This window comes from Miniopterus schreibersii (assembly GCF_964146895.1).
Source record: "Miniopterus schreibersii genome assembly, chromosome: 9".
Taxonomy (NCBI): domain Eukaryota; kingdom Metazoa; phylum Chordata; class Mammalia; order Chiroptera; family Miniopteridae; genus Miniopterus; species Miniopterus schreibersii.
This window is the reverse complement of record NC_138118.1, coordinates 9,753,794-9,777,385: the sequence shown is the minus strand read 5'-3', so window position 1 is coordinate 9,777,385 and position 23,592 is coordinate 9,753,794. Positions and strand designations below refer to the sequence as shown.

Genomic DNA, 23,592 nt, shown 5'->3' with positions numbered 1-23,592 from the left:
TGAAAACTACATCAGAGCAAAGATGAAAGAACCGTATAATGAATACTGTATGTCGACCACCTCGATTCTACCACTAACATTCTACTGTAGTTGCCTTATCACAAATCTACCCATCCGTCTCTTCATCTATCACTCTATATTACTTTTGTAGGTGTTACCTAGTAAATCCCAGCCCTAGTATACAAGTACAAATCTGATCTGGTGACTATTTTCAAAATTCTCATGCCCCACCTCCAGAAATCTTGACTTAGTCAGTCCTGGCTGGGGCTCAGGCATCAGCATTTTTAAAACCCTCTCTGCAGGTCATTCAAATATGTAGGAAAAGAGATAGGTGAGAATACATCGGCTTCTCATGGGCCCGGCCAATGGGAGTGGGAGAGGCCAGAGGGTGGAGACAGAAGAATGCCACAGCTATGCAGCGGGCATACCAACACGCAGCCAACCACCCACGGGCACAAAGGACAAAGGACGCAGGGAGGGCCTTGGAAAGACTTGCCTTCATTCCTTCAGGGCCGAGGCTGCAGCAGAAGAAATTCAGATCTAAAGACACTCCCCGGGCCTACACACTGGTCCATCGGCCCTGCCCAGCCGCCTCCCTCCATCCTTGCCAGCTCCCTTCTCGGCATCACACTGCTTCCAATCTCCCGTGGAAGGCTGCACGGAAACGGGCTTACAGGTCTTCTAAATTCTAGCAAGAGGGGGATCAGCAATAAATGCTGCCTAGGTTTGCAGGGCAGACGATCCAGAAGCAGAATGTGTCAGTGGCAGCAGCGGCCGAAACAGGGGCATGTCCGTTTCTGTTCCCACAGGCATCCAGAGCACACGCGTGAAATGGTAATGCCACAACGCAACAATTTCAAAATAAAACCGTGGGGACAGGGAACACCTACAGGAGTTCAGAAAAAGAATGATAAATAGGGGCTATGCGAAGAACCTTGGAATGACTCACTGGGCATCTAATCAAATAATTAGGAGCAGCATCAGAAAAGTCTGGATATTAATTTCATGTTGAAGACAAAAGATAGATAATAGAAACCTTGGTGTTTTGTTTTCTTTAAGAAATGCAGAAGTGGTGACCAGCAGTGCCTTTTAATTTGAACTGAACACCTTACAATGAGGGAGCACCCTTGACTTTTTCTGAAGTGATGCCACATAAATAACCTCATTTAGCCCTGGCTGGTTCGGCTCAGTGGTTGGAGCGTCAGCCCGAGGACTGAAGGGTCAAGGGCTTGATTCCAGTCAAGGGCATGTACCTGGCTTGCAGGCTCCATCCCCAGCCCCAAGTCAGGGTTCATGTGGGAGGCAGCCAACTGGTGTGTCTCCCCCCTTCCCCCAGTCCCTTCCACTCTCTCTAAAAAAACCAATAGAAAAAAATATCCTTGGGTGAAGATTAACAAAAATAATAATAATAATAACCTCATTTAATCTTCATACCAGCTCCATGAAGCAAATGAGGCCAGGGTAAATAGAATTAAATCACAGACCGCTGTGCTCAATGAACCCAAAAATGTAAATGACCTGACTTCGGGCCACATTTTTACCATGTGAAAGCACTTTACAGAAAAACTGAAATCAAGGCCGGAGAGAAAAACCTCTCTTCAAACCGACTTAACAACGGGAAAGGTGAGTTTGAAAAGCAGTCGGGACAAAGCAAAAAAAAAAGTCCCGATGACATTTCTGGTTCTAGTTCCAGGAGCATTTCAGACGGGTGGAGAAACAGCACTGTTTTTAAGAAACGGAGATAAACTACAACCCAGAAGAGCCAGACCGCGGCCTGGGCAATCTCAGCACAGCTTCCGTGGGTTGGAGCATTGGTTAGATTCCTGTGAATCTTGAGAGAGTCCACGGTTTATCTCTGAATGGCCTATAAAGAGACCTACTTTGTGGGGGGTTTAATTTATTGGTGGGGCATTAGAGGCCAACTTTTAAAAGCAAGAGGTCTACACAAAAATCTGTATTCCTGGGCTTCTTTTAAAGCCAGATCATCTGCCAACGCTGGGTCCAATCCCTGTCTGGCGAGTCTGCTGGACCCGAGCGCCTGCTGCTTCCTCAGGACAGGTCCTGACCTCTCCCAGTCTCTCCAGTTCCCCCTCCTCCCTATGGTTTACCTGCCTGACTCCTGAGCTCAAGTCCCCATGAAGGCAGATGATCCAGGAAGGTGGCAATCGTCACCCATGATGCTGCATGCAGATAGTAAACCAGGGCACACTGTTTTCCAATGAGGGCGAGTAGGAAAGAGGGTGGGACACTGGTCAGGCAGAGACACGGCGGAGCAGGAAGCTGGGTGACCCAAACCCCCATTATTCCCACCGGGTGATGAGGAGTGAAAGGAAACGAGGCCTTTCCGAGGGAGACGGAGGCCAGCAGGGGTGAGTCAGGGGAGGCAGGGGGCTGGGCCCCACTCAGTTTTCAGCTCAAATCCCAGCCCGTTGCAGCACCAGACACAGAGGGCTGCTCGAGAACTCTCTGCGGAACAGAGACACGCGTGACAACCTCAGTGACACGTGCGCTCGCTTCGGCAGTTGCCCGTGAGGGCCTGAAAATACAAGAGCAGCAAAATGAGGCCGAGGTCGCTGATGGCATCTCAGAGGTGACTTGAGAACTCAGAAGTTCTGCGACGAAACTCTAGACTCACACTACGAGTGGTAACTGATGCTACTCTAGAAAAAAAGAAAATGCAAACTAGTTGTATTTTAAGTGCAAAATCTGAGCAATTGGCAGTGTCTGCCTGGAGTGCGCTCCCCGGAGAGGAAGTGTGAGCTCAGAAGGTAAAAGAGCTGCAGGCGAGGGGAGGAAGAAACCTCCGCGCTCTGCACCTGTCATCTCCGGCCGCCATCCCAGCCCCAGCATGTTTTATTCATTATCTATTGTGACACTTTTGTTTTTAGTCTGATTTTCCTACTTCCACCCCCGGGGTCAGGACAGGGCAGCCCATCAGGCCAAGAGATCCCAAAGCACAGGATGTGAGCAGTGCCACTGCTTACAGAATAGGATGGTTGCCCAGATCCTTGCACCCCTGGCACCGAAACATCCTGGGACTTGCGAGTGGACAGGTATTAGAGGGATTAGTCAGGAATGGGAGGGAGCAGGGAGCCTCTCAGATGCAGAAATGACCCCCAAGAAAGGTTCATGGGCTAAGTCAGGTTCTTTTTTTTTTTTAATTTTTTTTTTCCATTGCTTTTCAGTGAGAGAGGAAGGGGAGGAGAGACAGAGAGAAACATCAATATGAGAGAGACACATTGATTGGTTGCCTTGCGCATGTGCCCTGACCAGGACCCGGGATCAAGTCTGCAACAGAGGTACATGCCTTTGGCTGGAATAGAATCTGGGACCTTTCGGTCCACAGCTGCCTAAGTCAGGTTCTGGGCTCCATCGAGCTGGACCAGGCATCAGTACTTGGTGAGGTGTGACAGAGTTGGGTCCAATCAGCCTCACAGGACTAGCACCAGGACACCTAGCCAGTGCTTCTCAAACTTTAACATACATGGGAATCAGCAGGGGAGCTGCTGATTGTCAGAGTATTATTCAGTCTGAAGGGAGTAGGGCCTGAGATTCTGCATCAGTGACAAACTCTCAGGCGATGCTGATACTGCCAGTCCGAGGACCACACTCTGAGTAGCAAAGCTCCAAGCCAGTAGTTTTCAACTTTGTTTTCATTTTAGAATCACTAGGGAAGCTTTTAAAAATTCCTGCTGGCCAGGCCTCATCCCAGAACCAATTAGATCAGAATGTCTTGGGCTGGGACCCAGGCAGCAATATTTCTTATGCTCCCAGGTAATTATAATGTGCAGCCAAGATTGGGAATCGTCACTCTAGGCACTGCAGATGGTCACAGCAGGTGCCTCAGAGTCCCAGGGGGTTCATCTGGCCCAAAGCAACTCGAGGGTGATCAGCAAAGGAGGTGACAAGATGCCCAGTTAGGAAGGTCTCAGACTGGTGGGCCACACCCCTAAGCCTGGACAAACACAACTGGAGAAAGGGGGTGGGAAGGGTTGCTGGTGCCCAGGGCTTACCCCAATCGCAGACACCTGTAAATAGCAAGCCTAGATCCAGATTTCCCCAACCAGTGGATGTGCAGGTAGACTCCAGAACTGGTAAAACAGTAGGCTAGAAGTCCTCCGTATTTCATGTTGGCCCAATGTAAATGCTCCTCGGTCCCCAGCTACTCCCTACATTTGGAAAGTAAACTCTGCAGTTTCCAATCCCCCAAAGACTCTTACCAATGCACACCACCAATGTGACATCCTCCTCCAGGATGCCATCATCGCCAGGGGACCTTGCAACAAGGCAGGAGAATCTAATAACAGATTCCAAACCCTGAGTTCGGGTCTTCACACTGAGGGCTGAGCAAAGGTCTAGAAGCAGTGGCAGAGTCAGACACAGTCAGAGGAGAAGGGAAAGGCCTGCGTGAGAGGAAGGAAGGAGAGCGAACGGACAGAAGAAGGGAAAGGAAGGCGACAAGAAGGGAGCCCAGGTGGGAAACGGGACATGGAACCCTGGCCAGTAGCTCTGGGGCCCTTCAGGGACTGTGCCTGGGTCAGGAGTGGGCCAGCTCTAGGGTAAGACCAGATCCTAAGAGGGTCAGTGTTTTTAAGATTTAGGTTTATTGTGTTTCAAAAAGTATTTAAAAGGCTTAAGAAAACCTGTAAGGTGAAATAAAATTTAAAACAGATGGAGAGCAGAATGCTGGACGCGGGAAGACCAGGTAGCAGAAGAAAAACCAGGGCGAGAGCTTCGCTTCAGCCCTGGGTGTTACGAATGAACATGTGGGCCAGAGCCCTCCACTAATAGTAAGAAAAGACAGCTTCAACTTTACTCTCCTCTGAGTCAGAATCTTGAGAATACTCTGAGATGTTTTTAATAAGCAAGATTTATTTTTGGCTTATGATGTAAGCCACTCATTTTTTATGCAGTTTCCAAAACAGGGGTTTATTCCCCCAGAAAACAAAGACAAAGGGTTAGGCTTAAGGGACAAACAGCACAGCATCCAGGTGAAGCACTCCCTTTAGTTTGGGGTGCTGAGCTCACCTGTCAGTGCTCAGGGTCTAATTAGTGCCCAGTGGCAGGAGAGAGCAGGGCTTCCCTGGGTGCTCTGGGAGACGGCCCGCAACCCAGTGGGGGTTCTGGTCCCTGCACATGGTGGATATCGCTGTGCAGAGACTTGATCCCTCTTGGTCTCCACTTTAAAAGTACCAGCTTCAGGACACTACCTCTGAACATTTGGGGGCCATGAATACCTTTTGAAAATGTAATAAAAATGCACACCTGCTCTGGGGAGCATTTCAGGAGGATCCCAGTTCAGTAAGTCCAGAGACCCAGCTTAAGAGCCACCACTCTACTCGGTTTCAAGTCTCACAGGTTCCCTCCAGCAGAAAGCACACTGCCCTGGTCACCAGCACTTGCCTCCAGAGGCTCACAAAACTCTAGTGATATGGACTGAATTGTGTCAGCCCAAAATGAGTATGTTAATCCCCTTAATCCCCAATGTGATGATATTTATAGATAGGAGCTTTGGGAGGTAATTAGGGTTAGCTGAGGTCATGAGGGTGGGGCCCTCATGATGGGATTAGTGCCCTTAATGGAAGAGAAAGAGAAACCAAAGCTCTCTTGTGCTCCAGAGCTCCCTCTCTCTTTCTCTCTCTCTCAATCTCTCGATTTCTTGCTCTCTTGCCCTCTCACCCTCTAGCTCTCCCTCTGCCCATCATGTGAGTACACAGCAAAAGGAAAGCCAGGAAGAGAGCTCTCACCAGGAACAAAATTTGCTGCACCTTGATCTTGGACTTCCCGGTCTCCAGACTCTGAGGAACAGAAGTCTGTCGTTTAGGCCAACAGATTTATGATATTCTGTGAGAGCCCAAGGAGACTACAACACCTAGACACTGTCAGTGCCAAACACCTCCACCTGGTCCACTGTGGGGTATAAGAGCCTCTGAGACACTGACCCCCTCATATTTACCTCTTCTGCCACATGGCCCAGAGGCAAGGATGGAGAATGCCCTCCAGAGCGCTATCGAGCACACGGGTCCAGCACTGAGGAGACTGGCTGGACCCCCAAAGAAGGACTCTCAAACAGTTTGAGAACAAAATGTCAGGGCTACTGGCAGCCCTGGGATATGTGGGAAGGGAACAAGAGGGCTGAAATGCAAAGTTCAAAGGGAAAGCTGGTAGGGAGCTAGTGGCCTTCCAGACATGTTCCAATAACTCCAGCTCACTTAATACCCTGCTACACAGAGCGAGGAGGCCATAAACACAGGCAACTCGAGGCTGCTCTTTTAAAAACATGCCAAGTTTCAGGCAGTGTTATTAAATGGCTCCAACCAGGCAAAGCTGCTTACTTTCAAACTCGTGTTTTTAAATACCATTGCTCTCCACCAAATAACAGACCTTCACAAATCCCTGCTCAAAGCCAGTTCCTCCGAGCCTGGCTCCTGGGTCTGCCCTGGACTTTCCTCACTGTTAGCATGCGGCTCAGCTTTGTCTCACACATGCAATTGTCCTGGCAGCCCTGCTAGTCCGGGATCCTCAAGGGCAGGGCTCTCTTCCTTCTAAGGATCACTTTTGTGATCACTCCAAGAGGCCGGATTCTAGGTTCTGAACTCAGAGGTGGCCCAGTCATTATTGTTGGCCGGCTGCTTTTCCTGAGAAAGCATAATCAGACCTTTTGATTCTCATATACACAGCACCTGTGTCCCCGCCACTCTCCTCTCCAATGACCAGGACTTCTTTATAAGTCCACTCGCATTCCGGGCACAGGGGATGAGCAGCCGAGCCCAGGAGTGCCGAGAAGTGCAACTGGGGTTTGGGCACACTGCACCGAAGTAAAAGGAAATAAATAGATCCTTTATCTGTGACATGAGAGGGTGTGCTCAGCCATCTCAAAGGTCCCTACCTGACCTATGATCCCGTCAGTTTGGGAAAATGTTATTTTGTAATGTGGCAGACACTGCTGCTTGACCACTCGATACTCATCCTGCCCTCCCTCCTCACTCTCAGGCATGCCAGTCTTGTTCAGGGTAGCAAGGTATCCAGCTAAAACACCTGCCTTCCTGGCCTCTCTTGCAGTAAAGGGTGACCAGTGAAGCCTAAGAGGAATTCTACTGGGGACCTTAGAGCAAGCTTTGGCTTTTCTAAGACAGGCACCACCCCCCTCCGCTTTGTTCTCCCATTTTCTTTGTCCTGGGGGGTCTGATGTTATGTTGGAGGCGAAGCAGTCATTTTGCATTCATGAGGCAATGCTCATGAGGACAAGGGTCTACTTGCTAAAGAATGAAAAGGTGGGACAATCCTGGGCCCCACTGGCACTGTTCAACCACTACACTAGTCTTAGGAGGCCAAGCTCAGGACTTCTTGGTTCATAAGAGGATCCTTACATGTTTCCATTACTGTATTTCCAAGTCAAGAGACTTGCAATCTTGAAATTCTTGTTCTTGGTTTTGTTTTTTTCCCCTGAAAGCATATTTCTAAAAGCTCAGGTGATAGTTTCTCAAAAGGGCAATGAGAAAAAACATATCTATCTACCAGGATATTTTTATTTTGGTTGGCAAGTACCATAGAACAAAATTCATGAAAAGTCATCTGCATTTCATGAAAAACCTGTGAAGGGCTAACCAGTCTCCCAAGCTGCCAGCTGTTTTGCAGTGATGTAGCTTCATAGAGAAGGACCCCCTGGTAACACATTCAAACTTGTCAGCCTCTATAGCTAAGGACTTCTCTCTTTGGCATTCAATCCCATTATCAGGAATGATTGTTTTGCTGTTTAAAATAAAAATGCACAACTTCTGGAGGGGATGGAGATTTGGGGACAGGTTTCTAACGGCGCCCTCCCAAACCCCTACTGAAATTGCCAAAATAATAACAAGGCATTATGGAAAGGGGTCCATTCTCATGCCAGATTCTCCATGGAACTTCCGTAGATAAAATGCTGGTTGGTCCAGATAAAAGGAAGGCAGAGAAGACCAAATTAGAACCTTGCTTCCCAAGAAAGCAGACCCAGGGGAGGTTGTCTCACTACTCTACTTACATCAACTACTTTGGAAGGGCAGAAGCTGAATGTAGTTCAGGCCATGGGTCAGAAGGAGGGGGTGTTGTGAGTTAAATGCCTTTTGCTGCAGTTTATGATAACACTCAAAGCTGCTCTGCTGGGAAGGCTCAGGGGATAGGAGTGTCACAGCAGAGGAGAGGGAGCCCTCCACGCTTCTCCCCGATGCTGTGGGAAGGGCCCCACTGGGGCTGGCCCAGGCCACACTCAGGGTTCCTTGCCCACTCCCCTTGTGCTAGTGGATTCCTACCACAATCAGCCCCAGAAACACTATTTATATTAGAAGAACACTTTAAATGATCTCGACAGCCATTCACACATGGTTATTTCGGGGGATGGCAAGGTCAGGGAAGGGGTTGCCCCTTCCTGCCTTCCCTCCTGTGACTTGTTAACACCTGCCACCAACCCACCCCCTCAAAACCTACAAAGAATGTCAGCTCTGCAGAAGCAGGTGCCTGACACGTCAAAGCATGAACTCAGTCATGCAAATCAATACCGGGCTTTGAACCTGAAAAGATTCGGGTAGGAACTAAGGACACTTTTAGGGGGTTTTCCCTCCTAAATGTCTGGTCACTACATTAGGGTGGTCAAAAGGTACAAACTTCCATTTATAAGCTAAACCAGTCCTGGGGATGTAACGTACAGCATGGTGACTGGTTAACAACACCGTGTTGCATATTTGGAAGTTTCCAAGACAGGAGATCCTAAAACATTCTCATCATAAGGGAAAAAACTGTAACCGTGTGAGGTGGTGGATATTAACTGAACTTATACCCACAATAGTGAGATCATGTCGCCATACACACAAATATCGAATTATTATATTGTCCATTTGTGTTATATGTCAATTACACCTCAATAAAACTGGAGAAAATAAATAAAACAATTAGGTCACATTGAAGAGACTTTATTCTATCACTGATTTTTTTCCTTGACGTTTAGAATTCAGCAGGGGTTCTCTTCCTATGCTCCCCTGAAATTACTGGAGGAGGGCAATGGAGGACAGCGACCTAATATCTCCTGGGTAGTGGCCACGGACCAGACAGGGAGACAGACACTTTATTTGCATCACGTCACACATGCTCTATCACAGCCTTGTGCAATAGTCTCAGAAAGGTGCCCAGAGTAGGGAGTGCCAGAACCACACTGTAAACTCAGCGTCATTCATTCATCAGGTACTTTATTGGATACCTATGATGTGCTCGGTGCCGTTCTGGTAGCTTCCCAACAGGTGTGCCTATGGAGTCGTCCCAGTGGAGGCTGGAGCCGAAGGAGCCCCTGGGCTGTGATCAGCCTCACCCCTTACTTGACTGCACCAGGCAGACACCGTCATTTTCTAAGAGTGCCGTGTCGACAGAGCTGGGAAAGCTCTGAACAAATAATTTGTCAGTGGTAATGAGGGCTATGAAGTGTGTGCTGACTGCAAAATGCCTGCCTTTGCTCCCAAGCCTCTCCCCCCGTGGGTGAGCCCTCAGCAGACCACAGGGCCTTCAGAATCCCACGCCAGAAACAGGAAAGTTCAGAATAAGAAAGCTATAGACCCATCATGCTCAATCCACTCCGCCAACCCACCTCGCAGCTGGGCCTGGCGTTATTTCAGTTTCCTCCTATAAGTCTGTATTTAAATCAAAAGCAAACACTCATCTCGGCCCACCTCCTGTTTCTATTGTATAAACACAGCTGAAAAACTAAATGGTTTCCTCACTGCTATTTTTCTGCCTCTCTCGTCATGCACGAAAACGCACAGATTGCCCGGGTCGCTGGGTGCCTCCAGTTAGAACACAACGTCCCGGAGCCCACGGCTGGCGGGTTTGTCGCCCTCCAGGTTTGGTTGTGGCTTCCTCGGTCCCCTCAGCTCGCAGCCCAAGGCTTTCCAGCTGCTCCCAAATGTAGGTCAGGGCTGCAGGAGAGCCCTGGAAAGAAAACTTGCAAATCCAGAGCAGAACCAGAAAAACAACTCCTGGCAGCACCTCAGAAATGAATAGCATCTCAGGCAGGGAAGTTAAAAGTCCCAGCTACAAAATTCGGCTGGGCTGCGGGTTCTTTGGTTACAAGAAATATAGTATTTCCCCCACTCGATCCCAGTGCCTAAGCCGTTTGTAAATGAAAAGGAAGGGGAAGGGGTGGTTACACCAAACTTCAGCTTTTTAATGGTATTCTACTGAAATCTATAGGTCTGTTCCTAAATTGTTCTAAGTAAGCTTTTATTAAAACAAAACAAAAAAAATCCTACACACACACTCACATATACATGTTTAAGGCTCTTGTGGGCCAGTGTGGCTTCTTGTTGGACTAGGAAAGGCAGCTTGCCTGTGACTGATTTTAAAAGGCAAAGTTAACATCAAAAGCTGCCACAGGTAACCCCAGCTTATGAATCACAATCCAAAAGTCTGTGCCAGCGGCATGGTGACGGTGGGGGGTAGGTTGTGCGTGGTGGGGATAGACCATGGGGTGGTGCATGGGGAGAACTCTCTGTCCCTTCTGCTCAATTCTGCTGTGAACCCAACGCTGTTCTAAAAAATTAAGTGTATTGTTTTCAAGTTTGTGATAAAAACTCATGATTCCCAGTCCGCCAAGAGATCACAAAACCAATGCTGCAGCTGACCTGCGGGGTGAAGCCGCTTCCTCCCGGGGCAGCATCCTCTGTGCTCTCCAGCCCCCTCTCTCCTAGACGCTCAGTCCTGACTGCAGAGCTCCTCTTTCCAAGCCTGTCCCCGACCTCCCTGGGTGAGACCTAACCTGAGATGAAGGCAACATCCCAGAGACAGGGCAGCAGAGAGCAGAGGTGGGAGCCAGCCCCCAGCTCCCAGGCAGGCCGCAGGGGGTCCAGCAGAGGCCCCTCTGCAGGCCCTGCTTGTAGATGCACATTGTCTTTGCAGCTGCACCATTTTTTTCCATGTTCCCTCCACTGGAAAGCCCTCAGACTCATATTCTTATTACACAACCATTTGTCTTCACCTGCTCCCAGTAGTATGTCTAACAAAAACAGGGCCAAGGATGATTTTTTTGTTTGTTTTTCTGCCATTTGAATATCATGGATGTCTCTGTGATGAAACTCATCTTTGGCGACTGGTGATAACTTTCTCAGCGGGAAGTGTCAGGAGAAATAAAGAGAGGAAAAGGCTCCAGCCTTAGTCATTTAGAAATCCCTCCGCTCTTCTATAGGTGTGAGTCCAGGGACCATTCTTTCCCGTACCCCAGGGCCTGTGAACCGTACATGACAAGCAAGAAGGCAGGCACGCTTGCACACAGCCTCCTCACCGAGGACAAGGTCATCAGAGATAGCCGGGCTCAGCCTGGGGTGAGGGACGAAGGAAGGGCCCTCCTAAAACTGCGCGGGCACAGCGACGGCTTCCGAGGGCAGTTTGGAGGATTGGTTTTAATCCCCCACAAGGGTGCAACGAAAGAGGCAGTGCCATGCATGCTCCCTGCCAGCATATTTCTCAGCTCCTGCCTTCTGCAGCTTCTCCTCTCTCCTGGAGCAAGGTCCCCGATGCCTAGGCACAACGCCACACAGCATGCCACAGGCACAGACCGCAGGGAGCCCGTGTGGCCGAGACGCGGGCACTGCCCTGCACGGCGCGCGCAAGAGCTTGCAGGGCCTGCGGTCGGCCGGAGAGCACACTCAGCCCTTGACCTAGACCACCCTGCAGCGACTCTTCCCACTGCTGGATCCCGCGACACACTGGCCTGGACTTTCTCCACATTTCCCTGCTGTTTCTTCCTGAGTTCCATCTGCAGAGCCCTCTGCCCCTGCTACCCCCCCAAGTGTCCCCCAGGGCTCCATCGTCAGCCTTTCTGTCACACTCCTCGCTCTCAGCCTGACCTCCCAGGACAGTCTTACATGAGATATTAGCTTCCCTTACCCTCTATTCAGCTCGTAACACCCAAATCTACATCTCCCGTCCAGGCCTTTCTCCACAACTCCAGGCCCAAATTTCCAGGTGCCTTTTAGGTACCTGAATGTTCCATGAACACATCAGAATCACCATGTCCAAAACTGAACTCAGTATCTTTCCCACCAAACTCACTGCTCCTCCAAATATTCCCCTTCTAGGTCAATGGCAGCACCATCAGCTCGGTCACCGCGTCAGAAAACAGGGCGTCAGAAAACAGGAAGCCTCCCCATACCCCTCTATCATCCCCCAGGTTTCCAAGTCTAGCTCTTAACCCTTTCTTGAATCCACATGGTCCTCCCCGTCTGGTTCAGGCTTTCATGGCATCTTGTTCTACTTCATAGATGAAACAGCCAGCAGGTTACCTTGCAGCCATTAATTCTGCCCTCCAACCCATCCTTGATAACCAGTAGGGTTTCCTTTCTAAAGCACATTTCTTCTCCTGTCCCTCTCTCGTTAAAAGTCTTCCACCTCACTGTCCACAAAAGAATATCCAAATAGTTAACAAAGCATGCAAACCACTTACGATCTTGTCCTGTCTCCCAGCACTCCCCACACAGCACCCTACTCTCTAACTACATAAAACTATTTGGGATTTCCAGACTCAACCAAGATGTTTTACGCCTTCCTACTCAGTATCTGCTGTTCCCACCTCCTGGAAAACTCCTATTGATACTTCAAGACCCACTGCAAATATCACCTCCTTTGTGAATTATTCCCCAGCTCTTCCTCTCCTTCGGAATTGTTATTCCATTCTCTGCTCCAGCAATACTTTGAATACAGTTCTAATGTGAAATGTACACCAGGTATTTAATGGTTGTAATTTAACGACTTGTTTACATGTCTTCCTTCCCACTGCACTGGGAGAGCCACAAGGTCAAGAATGTATATCCTGCTGCCTTGACCATGTACAGGTTTGGAAAAACAGTTTATTAAGTTTCTCAAATTGGAGGAAAGACCAGCTGTGGGAGATGCTTCCCCAGGATGCACAGACAGGAAGCGAGAAGGCGGCAGGAGTTAAAGGTTGAAGCTTTAAAACCCTGGGACTGGTAAACATGGACTTAAATTTCTGTTTAACACAATTAGCCAGTGAGAAGCCTTCATCGCAAAGCCTTACATCCTCCAAGTTTTCTAAAAACATCGCCCTATCAGTTTGAATCCTGCAGGTTCTTTCTCAGCCAAAAGGCATTTTTCCCTTTAAACAAAAACTATTCAGACATTTCCAAGATATGAAATGTTCAAAACCAGGATTTTCCACTCAGACAACTAGGAAACTGTTTGTAGACTTTTTCCCCCCCAGACTCCTCTTATTTGCCAAGAAGTCTGAAGAGAGATTTTTTTTTTCTGGTGTTAAAAATGTTTCCTACCTCTCTGCCTCTCTGTTTTTCCATTCTTTATTTTGTCTGGATTTTACTGAGGCAAGGTTTTAAGTCAGAAAACAGAAGCTGCGAAATGCAAAACTACACCTGCCAATTGAGTTGCCCCACTGAAACAGGCGAGCAACTGACTCTTGTTTTAAATCACCCATTTTTTAAAGACGAGAGACTTTCCAGGATAGGAGCGTGACACTCGGGAAGGAACTGTGGGGTGAAAAGGAGCCACTGGGACTGTGTAATACAGATGCTGCATTTTACAGATGGGGACACTGAGACCAGGGACAGGAAGTAGCTTGTACTCTAATGAGCTCGCACATCAAAATGTTTATGCTCCAAAGAAAACCTCTCTTCCAAGAGCCACTAACAAGGAGCAGGTATAGAAATTTGGGTGGCTCAGAGTAACCCATCTCAATTCTTAAAAAAAAAAAAAAAAAAAAAAATTGAAAGTAATGTCAGTAAAGTTTAAATAAAAAAATTACTCCAGAAAAGAGCAAGTCGAAAGCACACACTTCGGCGCAAGGCCATTGTGACTGAGCTCGACAGCAGCTGGCACACCAGAGGAATATATGGTTCATGATCTAAGAAGTTACGTCTGACTTTTGCTTTGACCTTCCCAGTCCTGGAAAAAAGTTAGACATCCCACTGGGGAACCGCACAATGGGTTTCCCCAGCTGAAAAATAAGCACAAGCCCAGACAAAACACAACCTGCATCTGATGGGTGACACTGACTCTAGAAACAGCTGTGTCCCAGTAATGACCCGTGAGCTTCTCGCAGGTTTACACCACAGGAGAGCTGAGTCATTAAACATTCCCCGAGATAAATGGGGTGCAGTGATAAGGGGGATCAAAGTGTACCACAGCTCTTCTTAGTCTGCGTAACACACCATGAAGTTTCAAGGGTTACCCACCCAGAGCTGTTCTGAAGTTAATGAGGCCCAAGAAGGATCTTGGGTCATACTCCAAAGATCTCCCGCTATCCGTGAATTGAAAATGACAGATATAGAGATCTGAGAACCATCTGTATTCAAGCTGATAGAGGAGCCCAGGGGAGCGCACAGAGAGAACAGAAGGCCAAGTACCGAATGCTCACATTTTAACAGGTGGTAAGGAAGCCAGTGAAGGAGGGAAAACTAAACCCACCAGAAAGTCATGGAAGCCAAAGTAATAACGGGTTACAAGACGACCTGGCGGTCAACATCACCAAATATTTCCATGCGGCGAAGCAGGCAAAGACAAAGAGAAGACTGGATTTAGCAGTTAGGGAGAAGCTGGAGGACCTCTAACAGTGTAGGAACCAGAAAACACAGGATGCAGGAGTGAGTAGAAAGTGAGGAAATGAAGGCCATAGCTACTGCCACTTGCTTGAGCAAAGCTGGCAGTAAGCAACAGAACCCGTGGCCCTTGGATACCTAATCTGCCCGGCTCGAAAGCAAGCAATGCTGCCTTCGACACTACCCTAGTGGAGACCTGGGACTGTTATTCCAGCCCCCCACCCGCATCTTGTTCTCTCAACTAAACAAGGAAAGATACTGACACGGAATTACCCAAGTCATTTTATACTAAAATTTCAGAACTGCAAGAAGCATTCACAAGAATGCAGAGTTTAAAAGCTATTTGAAGGAAAGAGGCCACCGAGCTTATCCATTCTCCAAGACTGCCTCACTCTACTTAAAGTGCATCAAGCAGTTATGAGGCATCCCTGAGCGTCCTGTGCTCAGCTGAGCATTGTGGGAGCACAGGAAAGGCAAAGTCATGCCTCCTGTCCTAGAAGAGCTTGTGTTCCAGCTGAGCAAACCTCTTTATTGCTCTGGGCTTCAGATTCTCCGTAGATAACACATGTCATCACCTATTTTGTGCCTCGTGAATGACCTGGACGGTTCCACTCAGGGAAAACTTGAGGTCACTTGGAACTTCATTTGAAAGAGCCTGAGAGTGCTTGGGGAGCAGGGAGATGGAGGAACAGGCTCAAGGTTGACACAAAGATGCTGAGTCTCATCATTTTCTTTCAATTCTAACTCTACAGAGGCAGGGAATGTGGGCACTACTCCCTCATTCATAAAATCATTCACAGACACCTTTTACCCTACCAACTGCCCAGCAAGGCCTAGGGCCATGTTCCCAAGACAGTCGGCAGACAGTTCAGAGCCATGCTGCAAATAGGCACACCCTTATCAATATTCAAATAGCCACATGCAACTGGAAAAACAACTTCTTTGGAAACTGACATTCAGCTGTCCACCTGCTGATGTGAGCTTGTGTGAACCTCAAACAGTACAAGACATTCCTGTCTTGCATGGTAAGCATGATAACACGCTCAGCTAGTTACCTTCAGCCGTGATTATTTTCCTCTGATGCTAAGAGTTCAGATAATATAGTTAATTCTAGATTTCTTCTTTAGTGAGTTGGGGCACAGTGGTACTCCCTCCATGATAAACTTTGCATGCATTTCAGGGACTACTGATGTCTCTATGGTCTTCCTTCATTGGGCACTATTTGCACAGCTACAGAATGTTCTTAGAGCTTTGCAAGTGAGTGGCACAGTGTTTGGTTTAATCTTTTGCTCCCAAGGCTAATTGTGGATTTTAAAATATTTTCTATTTGCTCGTCCATCTTTGTGATAAAACCAGCCATTGGTTAAAGAGATACATCTTTTAGTTAAAAACACACACACACAAAAAAAAAAACTGCCAACTCAGACTATTTTACTAACAGTCATTACAAATGTCATCCAATTGAGCCTACAATAGCTCCTCCATCCCTAGGTAACTAATCTAAGCCAATCATATAAATCCCTTTCCAGCCATTGATTTAGAAATGGTCATATGATCCAATCCTTGCCAGGAAAGCTCAAAGAGAAATCAGCTGGTAGGCTTCTGAAAAAAGTTTCTTCCATCCTAAAGAAGGAACACAAAGAAGATACAACCTCTCTTCCTCTGGATATTGTTATTTTGAACTGAACACCTGTAACTCATATGGGTAGGAGTAACCTCAAGATGAAATCTGCATAGAGATGAAATCTGAGTCCATGATGACACTGAGGAGTTGCTGAATCAGCTAAATAAGCAGCTATACTTCTAGGCCTCCTGCAACATGACATAATAATTTACTTATTATATTAGCGATCTGAAGCAATTTTCAGTTACTTGCAGCTGCAAGCATTGTAATTTAATTCCATTATTACTCTAGATGCAATGACTTGTTTCTCCTGCAAGAACTTCACATCAGAGCTGCATAGAATATTATCACTCATGGATCTGTCAAGAAAGAACGCAAACCATACTCTCATCTTTCAGGACTGTGCCCAAGTCCACCTTCTCCCAACTCATGTTAACATCATGAGAACAATTTCAGAGACAATACTATAACGGGTCAAAGATTTTTCACCAAGCCAATAAAAATCCTTTAGATCACAGATAAATAAGCAACACATTTGCAATGCTACCTTATGGATATCAGCCACATGGATGGAATAGTAGAGGGGTAGTGAGGGCTCCCCCTCCCAATTCCTCAAATATTTCTTCCCTGTTACCTGACTTGCCTTAAATGCTCCACTTGGAAATTCATCCTTTTGAGCTGAATTATTTATTAAATAATGTAAGCTTATCAAAACTTTCCTGAGAGGAAATTTAAGAGGGGAAGTTGGAAAGAGAACATTATTACAGTGAGCACCTGGGGTCCAAGAAACAAGGGAAACACAAAAGAGATGAAGGTGAAAAAAGGTGAATTGAGGGCCTTTAAGACAAATTATATTCCACAGTTTTGTCTCCTACTGGAAATCATTACCTTTATTCAGTCTGTGGAGGTCAGGTGACCAGAAGTAATGATATCCTCAAGCCACAAGGACAACAGGAGACAGACAACAAACCACAAGCTTCAGCGTCCCACTGGAGCCCTACCCATCTCTAGGCCGGCGGGGAGGAAGGGGAAACCACCAGCCAGTGAGATCAACCACCTCCATCCTGGCAATCAGTGACAGATGTGGAAACCAGATGGCTTTCACATCCGGACACCAGGCAGGTTGACCATCCCCTTAACTCCCCACGTAGCACTGGCTGGGATCAGTCATTTCACTTTAAGATCCAATTGGATGCAAAATTTAAGTAGCATAACCACTAAGTTATTTTACAAAGAACTGGATTTATAGGAATTTTGCACTTAAAACAAGCAGAACTGTAGTTATCTTTGCAAAGACTTGGTAGTTCCTGTTGTATACTTTTAAAAATAAAATAAAACCATTGCAATAATTGACAAAAATTCCTGTTTTCCTCATTGCTAAACTGAGATATAAGAAAGTTACCAAAAATAAAATAAAATAAGGTACCAAGATCACAAAGTTTATCATACACAAACGCACTGGTAATCCTCCACCCTGAGGGCCCTCTCCCACCAAGCACTCCTGTCTCTCTATTCTACACCCAAGGCCTCCCCGACTGGAGTGGTGTTGAGGTGTTGAACGTTAATACCACACCAGATCCCCCTCTACCCTCAAATTAACTCAGGCTAAACTTGCCTCTAGTCCAGTTTTATGCAGTGCCTTTAAATTGTCATTTTTCATTTTCTATATACATTCAGGAGGTAAAAATCAGAACAGTACAAAGGGATTGAGTGGAAATAGCTCTTTCTCCCTCCCTCCCTCTCTTGACCTCTAGCCCCCCAAGTCAATTTCACAGAAGTTCTGATTTAAAATAATATTTCATCATCTGTAGAGGAGCTATTTTTTAAGTTTCAAGAGGGAGCCCAAAACCCTAATAATTCAGGATCTAACAAGCAAGTCCACATTCGCTCTGTTCTGTGCTTCACTATTTTGTACACTTTGAGCCTTTGTCATTCGGGACCAAGAAGTCTTCATAACTAAACTAATGAGGAAAGCATTGCTCCTGATGGCTCACACAGAAGGCCCTTGAGAGACCTTAAAATCCTAGCCTCAGGCAACTTAAACCTCCTGCTTTTAAAATCTGGTAGGTGACAGGTTTGCTAAAACAGAGCATTAGCAATCATGCATGTGGTAGCTAAATCCCTATTTAGAGCAAACAGAGCGATCACGCTAGGAAGGCTTGGTGACTGGCACCACCACCTCAGTTAAACATTAGCTGCCTCGGGGCTCAGCAGGTTCTGACTGCACAGTCACCTTCTCCCACCCTCTGACTGTTCTTTCTGGTTAACTCTGGATCCTTCATTCATACAGAGCGGTGAGCAAGAACTTGGGCTTTGGAGGCAGGCAGACTTGAATTGAAATCCCGGCTCTGTCAATAATTAGCTACGGGACCTTTTGCCAAGTCGCTTAAGCTCATTAAGCCTCCGTTTTCTTAATTGGAAAATGAAAATCATAAAAATGACTCTTTCATTGGGTCATTAAGTGGGTTCAATGGTATAATTTTTTAAAAAGCACGAACTACAATGCCTTATAGTAGGACGAGCTACATGATCTGTGCGACCCAATGCAAAAACGGAAAGTTGTTCAGAAACTACTAAGGATGGTGACAGCACAGCATCAAACCAAGGGCGGGGGCCTGTGGGGCTGCGCAGCCAGCCCTCCCTTTCAGATAATAAATACTCAACAGGTGGTAGCCGTTAGCACGTCTTACCCCTTTCCCACTTACATCTGTGCCTTGCCCTTCCTGCAGACTGTCCTATCCCTATGTAACGCCCAATCCACTCACTCAACTGGAAAGTTCTACTAGGTCATTCCAAACACAAGCACTGTGTCTCAGAAGCTACCTGCACATACAAGGAAAATAACTGACCAAAGTGGGGGGAATCTGAAACAGAAAATGATGTTGCCATAGGCTCATGCCAGACATTTCTCCCCCCACCGTAACACCTTTGCTCTGGCTTTTCAACTTGTTAATGTTCTCCCCCCACATCAAGCCTTGGTTCAGATCCACTGGTATCTGAGGCTTATTGATCACTCAGTTCAATAACCTATTTTGCTCTTCCTTCGTCTCCCTCACCTGGCTCTACTTCTACTTTTTCCATAGCACTTACACTGTCTAACGTGCTAATTCACTTACTTATTACATTTGTCATTTGTTTATCTTTCCCTACACACAAACACACACACACACACACACACACTAGACTGTAAGCTTCTCAAGGGCAGGAATTTTTGCCTGTTTTTTATTTACTGATGTATCACAGCCATTTAGAACAGTATTTGGCACACAGAAGACATTCAATAACCGTTCATTAAAAGAATAAATGAGCCTTTGAATCAATGCACACTCGGGCCATCCTTTTTCTACCTGGAGGTCAGTCCATTCCACATTATGGACAAGTGGCAGTAATAACCAGCTCGGCAATGAGATACCCAACGGAGTTCAAGAAACAGATGAGGAAGTTATCTATTTTCACATCTCTGCCAAACGCCCCTTAGTTTCGAAGGAATCTCATCCAGTTGTCCGTGCTGCTGAATCCAGTACCTCTTACAACACTAATTCGTATACACAGTTTGTTGGCAAACACTTGAGGCAATCGTGTCATTTTGTATGTGTGAGCTGCCCAGAAGAGAGACGTGTCCCTATGTGGTGAACATAAAGTCACTTAAAAAATACAATCGGGAGAAAAATAATCACACATCACTGCTTCATGACAATGACGTAGAAAAATCGAGCCCTTAATACCAAAAGGACCGTAAGGCTTGAATGTATCCCTGAAACAGTGCACGAGAATGTTAGAGCCGGCCCAAGAGGTTCTGCCTGGAGTGAATGTCACTGTCACAGGCAGCATCTCAAACCCTGGCCTGTGATCTCACAAGTGCCAGTCACAGGGCCCCATAAAGGAAATGTGGACGCCTGTGCATAATTCATCCCCCCAGCTCAAAGACAACCCCAAAGCTGTGACATTACAGCTGCTGGATGAGACATTTTTCAGTGTGTCTAAGAACAAAAGAGAAGAGCTGCCCTCCGCACATGGTTAAAACACAGCCCATGTCAGGAGAAACATCTGGAGCATCCAATTATCAGAAGATTTTTGAGGGCCAATGTGCTCTAAGTTCTGTACTGACGACAGGAAGCACATCTGGGCCCCCAATCCAAATGCGGCCCACGCGGTCTCCTCGGGACAAGCTCAGTGAGCAGAGCCTGGCAGATCACACTCCACATCTGGCTTGTGCCCCGGCATGAACTGCCAGCCCTCCCAGCCCTGCACTCTGCATTTTTTAAACAAGCCATTCTCAGCCCCCACAAATGCTTTGGTGGGAATCATAGGGAGGCCCTCATCCCTTTTCCCAAAATAACGTCAGACAGAGGCAAAGGTCAAAGAGGTGGAGCCTGCAGGCCATTTTGCAAAAGTTTCAAATATCCTGGCACTGACCCCATTAAAAGAATCATGAAGGGGAAACAACCAAGCCTCTCGTTATCTCGTTAGTCTTTTCTCTTTCTCTCTCTCTCTCTCTCTCACAGACACACACAAACACACACACACACACACAAACTTCTTTGTTTATAAAAAAGAAACAAAGGCCTCACAAAAAGTCATTAATCGGTGCTGGCTGCTGGGAAAAAAATTTCATTTTGCAAATTTAATACCAAAAAAAAAAAAAAAATTTGAAATGGAACACTTCCAAAGAAATGTCTCTGCCCGGTGACAGCTTAATCCCCAAAGGGGTCTCTGAGACATAAAACTGAAGGAACTGGTGAGCTGTCCCACCTTCTCCAAAGATTTTCGGAAACATGCCACTGCCTCAGACTTTCCACACTCCTCTGCCCATCTTTCCTCTGAAGGATGGGGGGGAAGCAGAGTTCTTGGCTGTACACTCAAAGGAGCCAAATAAAGCAATTTTCGTCCTAATGCAAAGGGGCCTTTCCAACACACACACAGACACACACACAGGCATGCACACGGACACACATGCATACACACACACAGAGACACACACACACACATGCACACACAGACACACACACATGCATACACACACAGACACACACACAGGCATGCACACACAGGGACACACACGCACACACACACGGGCGTACTTGCTGAAATACTAATAAGTAAAGGAAAAGAGAACATGACAGCGAAGGAAAGAAATGCTACTTTGTTTAGTCTAGATTTTAAAACCCTTCCCACAAAAATCTAACTGGAACAGAGGCCTATTATTCTCAAAACACCTTGGCCCCCTCCCGCTTCACGGCACCGACGGCCACAGGAAACGGCATCCCAGGTGTGACAAAGCCTGGGGGCGAGGGGTACAAATCGCTACAGCAACAGTGGCACCGCTACCACTGAGAGTTTACAGGGCCGGCCCCCAGCGGCACCTATTCAGGGAGAAACAGCACGCCTCCCCCCGACGCCCCCATGCTGCGCTCGCCTCTTCCCAAACGCCCCATCCCGGCTCCCGGCGCCCCGCGGCTCCCCGCTGACAGCGCGCCCCTCGCGCCGCCCTCCCCGCCCCGCGGGCGCTCACCGTGTGGTACAGGAGAGCCTCGGGGTCGCCGGGCTCCGACAGCTCGCTCAGCTTGCGGTCCCACTGCAGGGCGCCCTGCTCCCCGCTCTCCAGCACCTCCATGTGGGCCGAGCTCCGGCTCCGCTCGCGGGCCGGCGGGCGGGCGTGGGGGCGTGCTGTGCACTGAGCGAGGGCACGCTCGCTCCCCGCTGCCCCGCGGAGAGACCTGCCGAGGGCTCCGGTCCGGTGTCCTCGGAGACCTGAGAAGCCCCGGGGGAGACAGGCAGTCGAGGGATCGGGCCGAAGGCTGAAGGGGTTAAAACAGGGTGTGCGTCCAAAATGAAGGCGGGAGAACAGCTCTCATCCCAAGAAAGTCCCTTCTCAACAAGCCCACTTTGCTCAGCGGCTCCAGACACAAACTTTGAGACTCCCCAGGGCTCCTCAGCTCGGCTGCAGGACCCACCTACGGCCCCAGGACCCACCTACGGCCCCACCTCCCTCCAGGGCAGTGACCAGTGGGAGACTCGCCTCGCCCGCTCTGTCCAATCAGAAGTCTCTCCTCCGCACGTCCCGCCCCCAAAGGCGGGAGGGGGCGGGGAAAGTCCGGGCCCAGGCTTTGGAATGTGAGCGGACGGTGCCCTTGACGTCATCAGGGAACTCCTCCAGCCGGATCGCCGGCAGCAGACCAATGGCCTGCCTGAGTCCAGCAGTGATGGCCTGGTGTCGGGGCCAATGAGAATGGGGCTCCTCGGAGGGCCAGCCAATCGGATAGCGACAAGAATACATTTTTATAAAAGAGGGAGGGTGAGCCCAGCCTCCTGGAGGAGACTCCGCAGGAGTCAGCGCGCATCGGGGGAGAAAGGAGCCTCTGTGCGGGAAGATGTATAGATTGTCCTAACTCTTTCCAAATACGTTAGCTCATTGGAGTCTTTCAGGATTTTAAAAAAATGAATTACGTGTTATAAACAAATATAAAAATTCCCCATTACGCATAAATGCGTATTAGCACAGTTCTAGCAAATTGCTTTTTCTTTGCATGTTTAGCCCTTTTTGTTCTGCATTTGCTGCTGACATGTTTTTTATGGGTTTCAAATATAGTAAGTGTACTATATTTCCTCTTTCATTCGCTCCACGACACTATTGACAAGAGGCAATGGCTTGCTTTTCCAGGTCCCAGAGCAGTGAGCTAAAGACCTTTAATTCGTAGAGCTTTTATCTCAGTGGGAGGAATCAGGCAATAAACAGATTTTAAAAATAAAGGCATAATTTCAGAAAGTGGTAACTGCTATTATGAAGAAAAATAAAAGCCCGGTCTATGCTGTTATATGCAGCAGTGAGGGCAGTTCTGGGAAGGTGGAGTTTGAGCAGGGAACTGAATGAAGTGAGGTCTGAGGAGGAGCTGGCCTGTCCTGACTGACAGAGGCCAGTGTGGCTGCAGCAGGATGTGCTGGGCAGTGAGCAATAGGCGGGGGGCCCGAGACAGGCTGGAGCCAGACCACCAGGCCTGCCAAACTAGCAAAGAGCCTAGTCTAAAGTATTTCCCCCATTGTTGTGATTTTTCTTACCCCCTTGAGATTCCTCCTTTTAAGAAAACAAAGTCCTGCCCGGCTGGGTGTGGCTCAGTGGTTGAGCGTCGGCCTAGGATCCAGGACATCGTGGTTCGATTCCCGGTCAGGGCACATGCCGGGGTTGCGGGCTGGATCCCCAGTCCCGGGCATGCAGGAGGCAGCCGATCAGTGACTCTCTCATCATTGATGTTTCTATCTCTCTCTCTCTCTCTCCCTCTTCCTTCCTCTCTCTGAAATCAATTAAAAAATTAAAAGATTTTTAAAAAATACAAAGTCCTAGCCCAGCTGATGTGGCTCAGAGACTGACTGTGGACCTATGAACCAAGA

At 47.8% G+C, this 23,592-nt stretch overlaps 1 protein-coding gene across 1 annotated transcript in view; it reads right to left on the bottom strand.

The window, feature by feature from the left end:
* The window catches only part of CREB3L2 (cAMP responsive element binding protein 3 like 2), a 100,297-nt gene extending 78,146 nt beyond the window's left edge, over window positions 1–22,151 (bottom strand). The window contains exon 1 of the mRNA XM_081147807.1: window positions 21,719–22,151. Coding sequence (XP_081003933.1) covers window positions 21,719–21,820 — 102 coding nt within the window. The 5' untranslated portion in view covers window positions 21,821–22,151. The remainder of the gene's footprint in view (window positions 1–21,718) is intronic.
* Window positions 22,152–23,592: the final 1,441 nt, after the last annotated feature.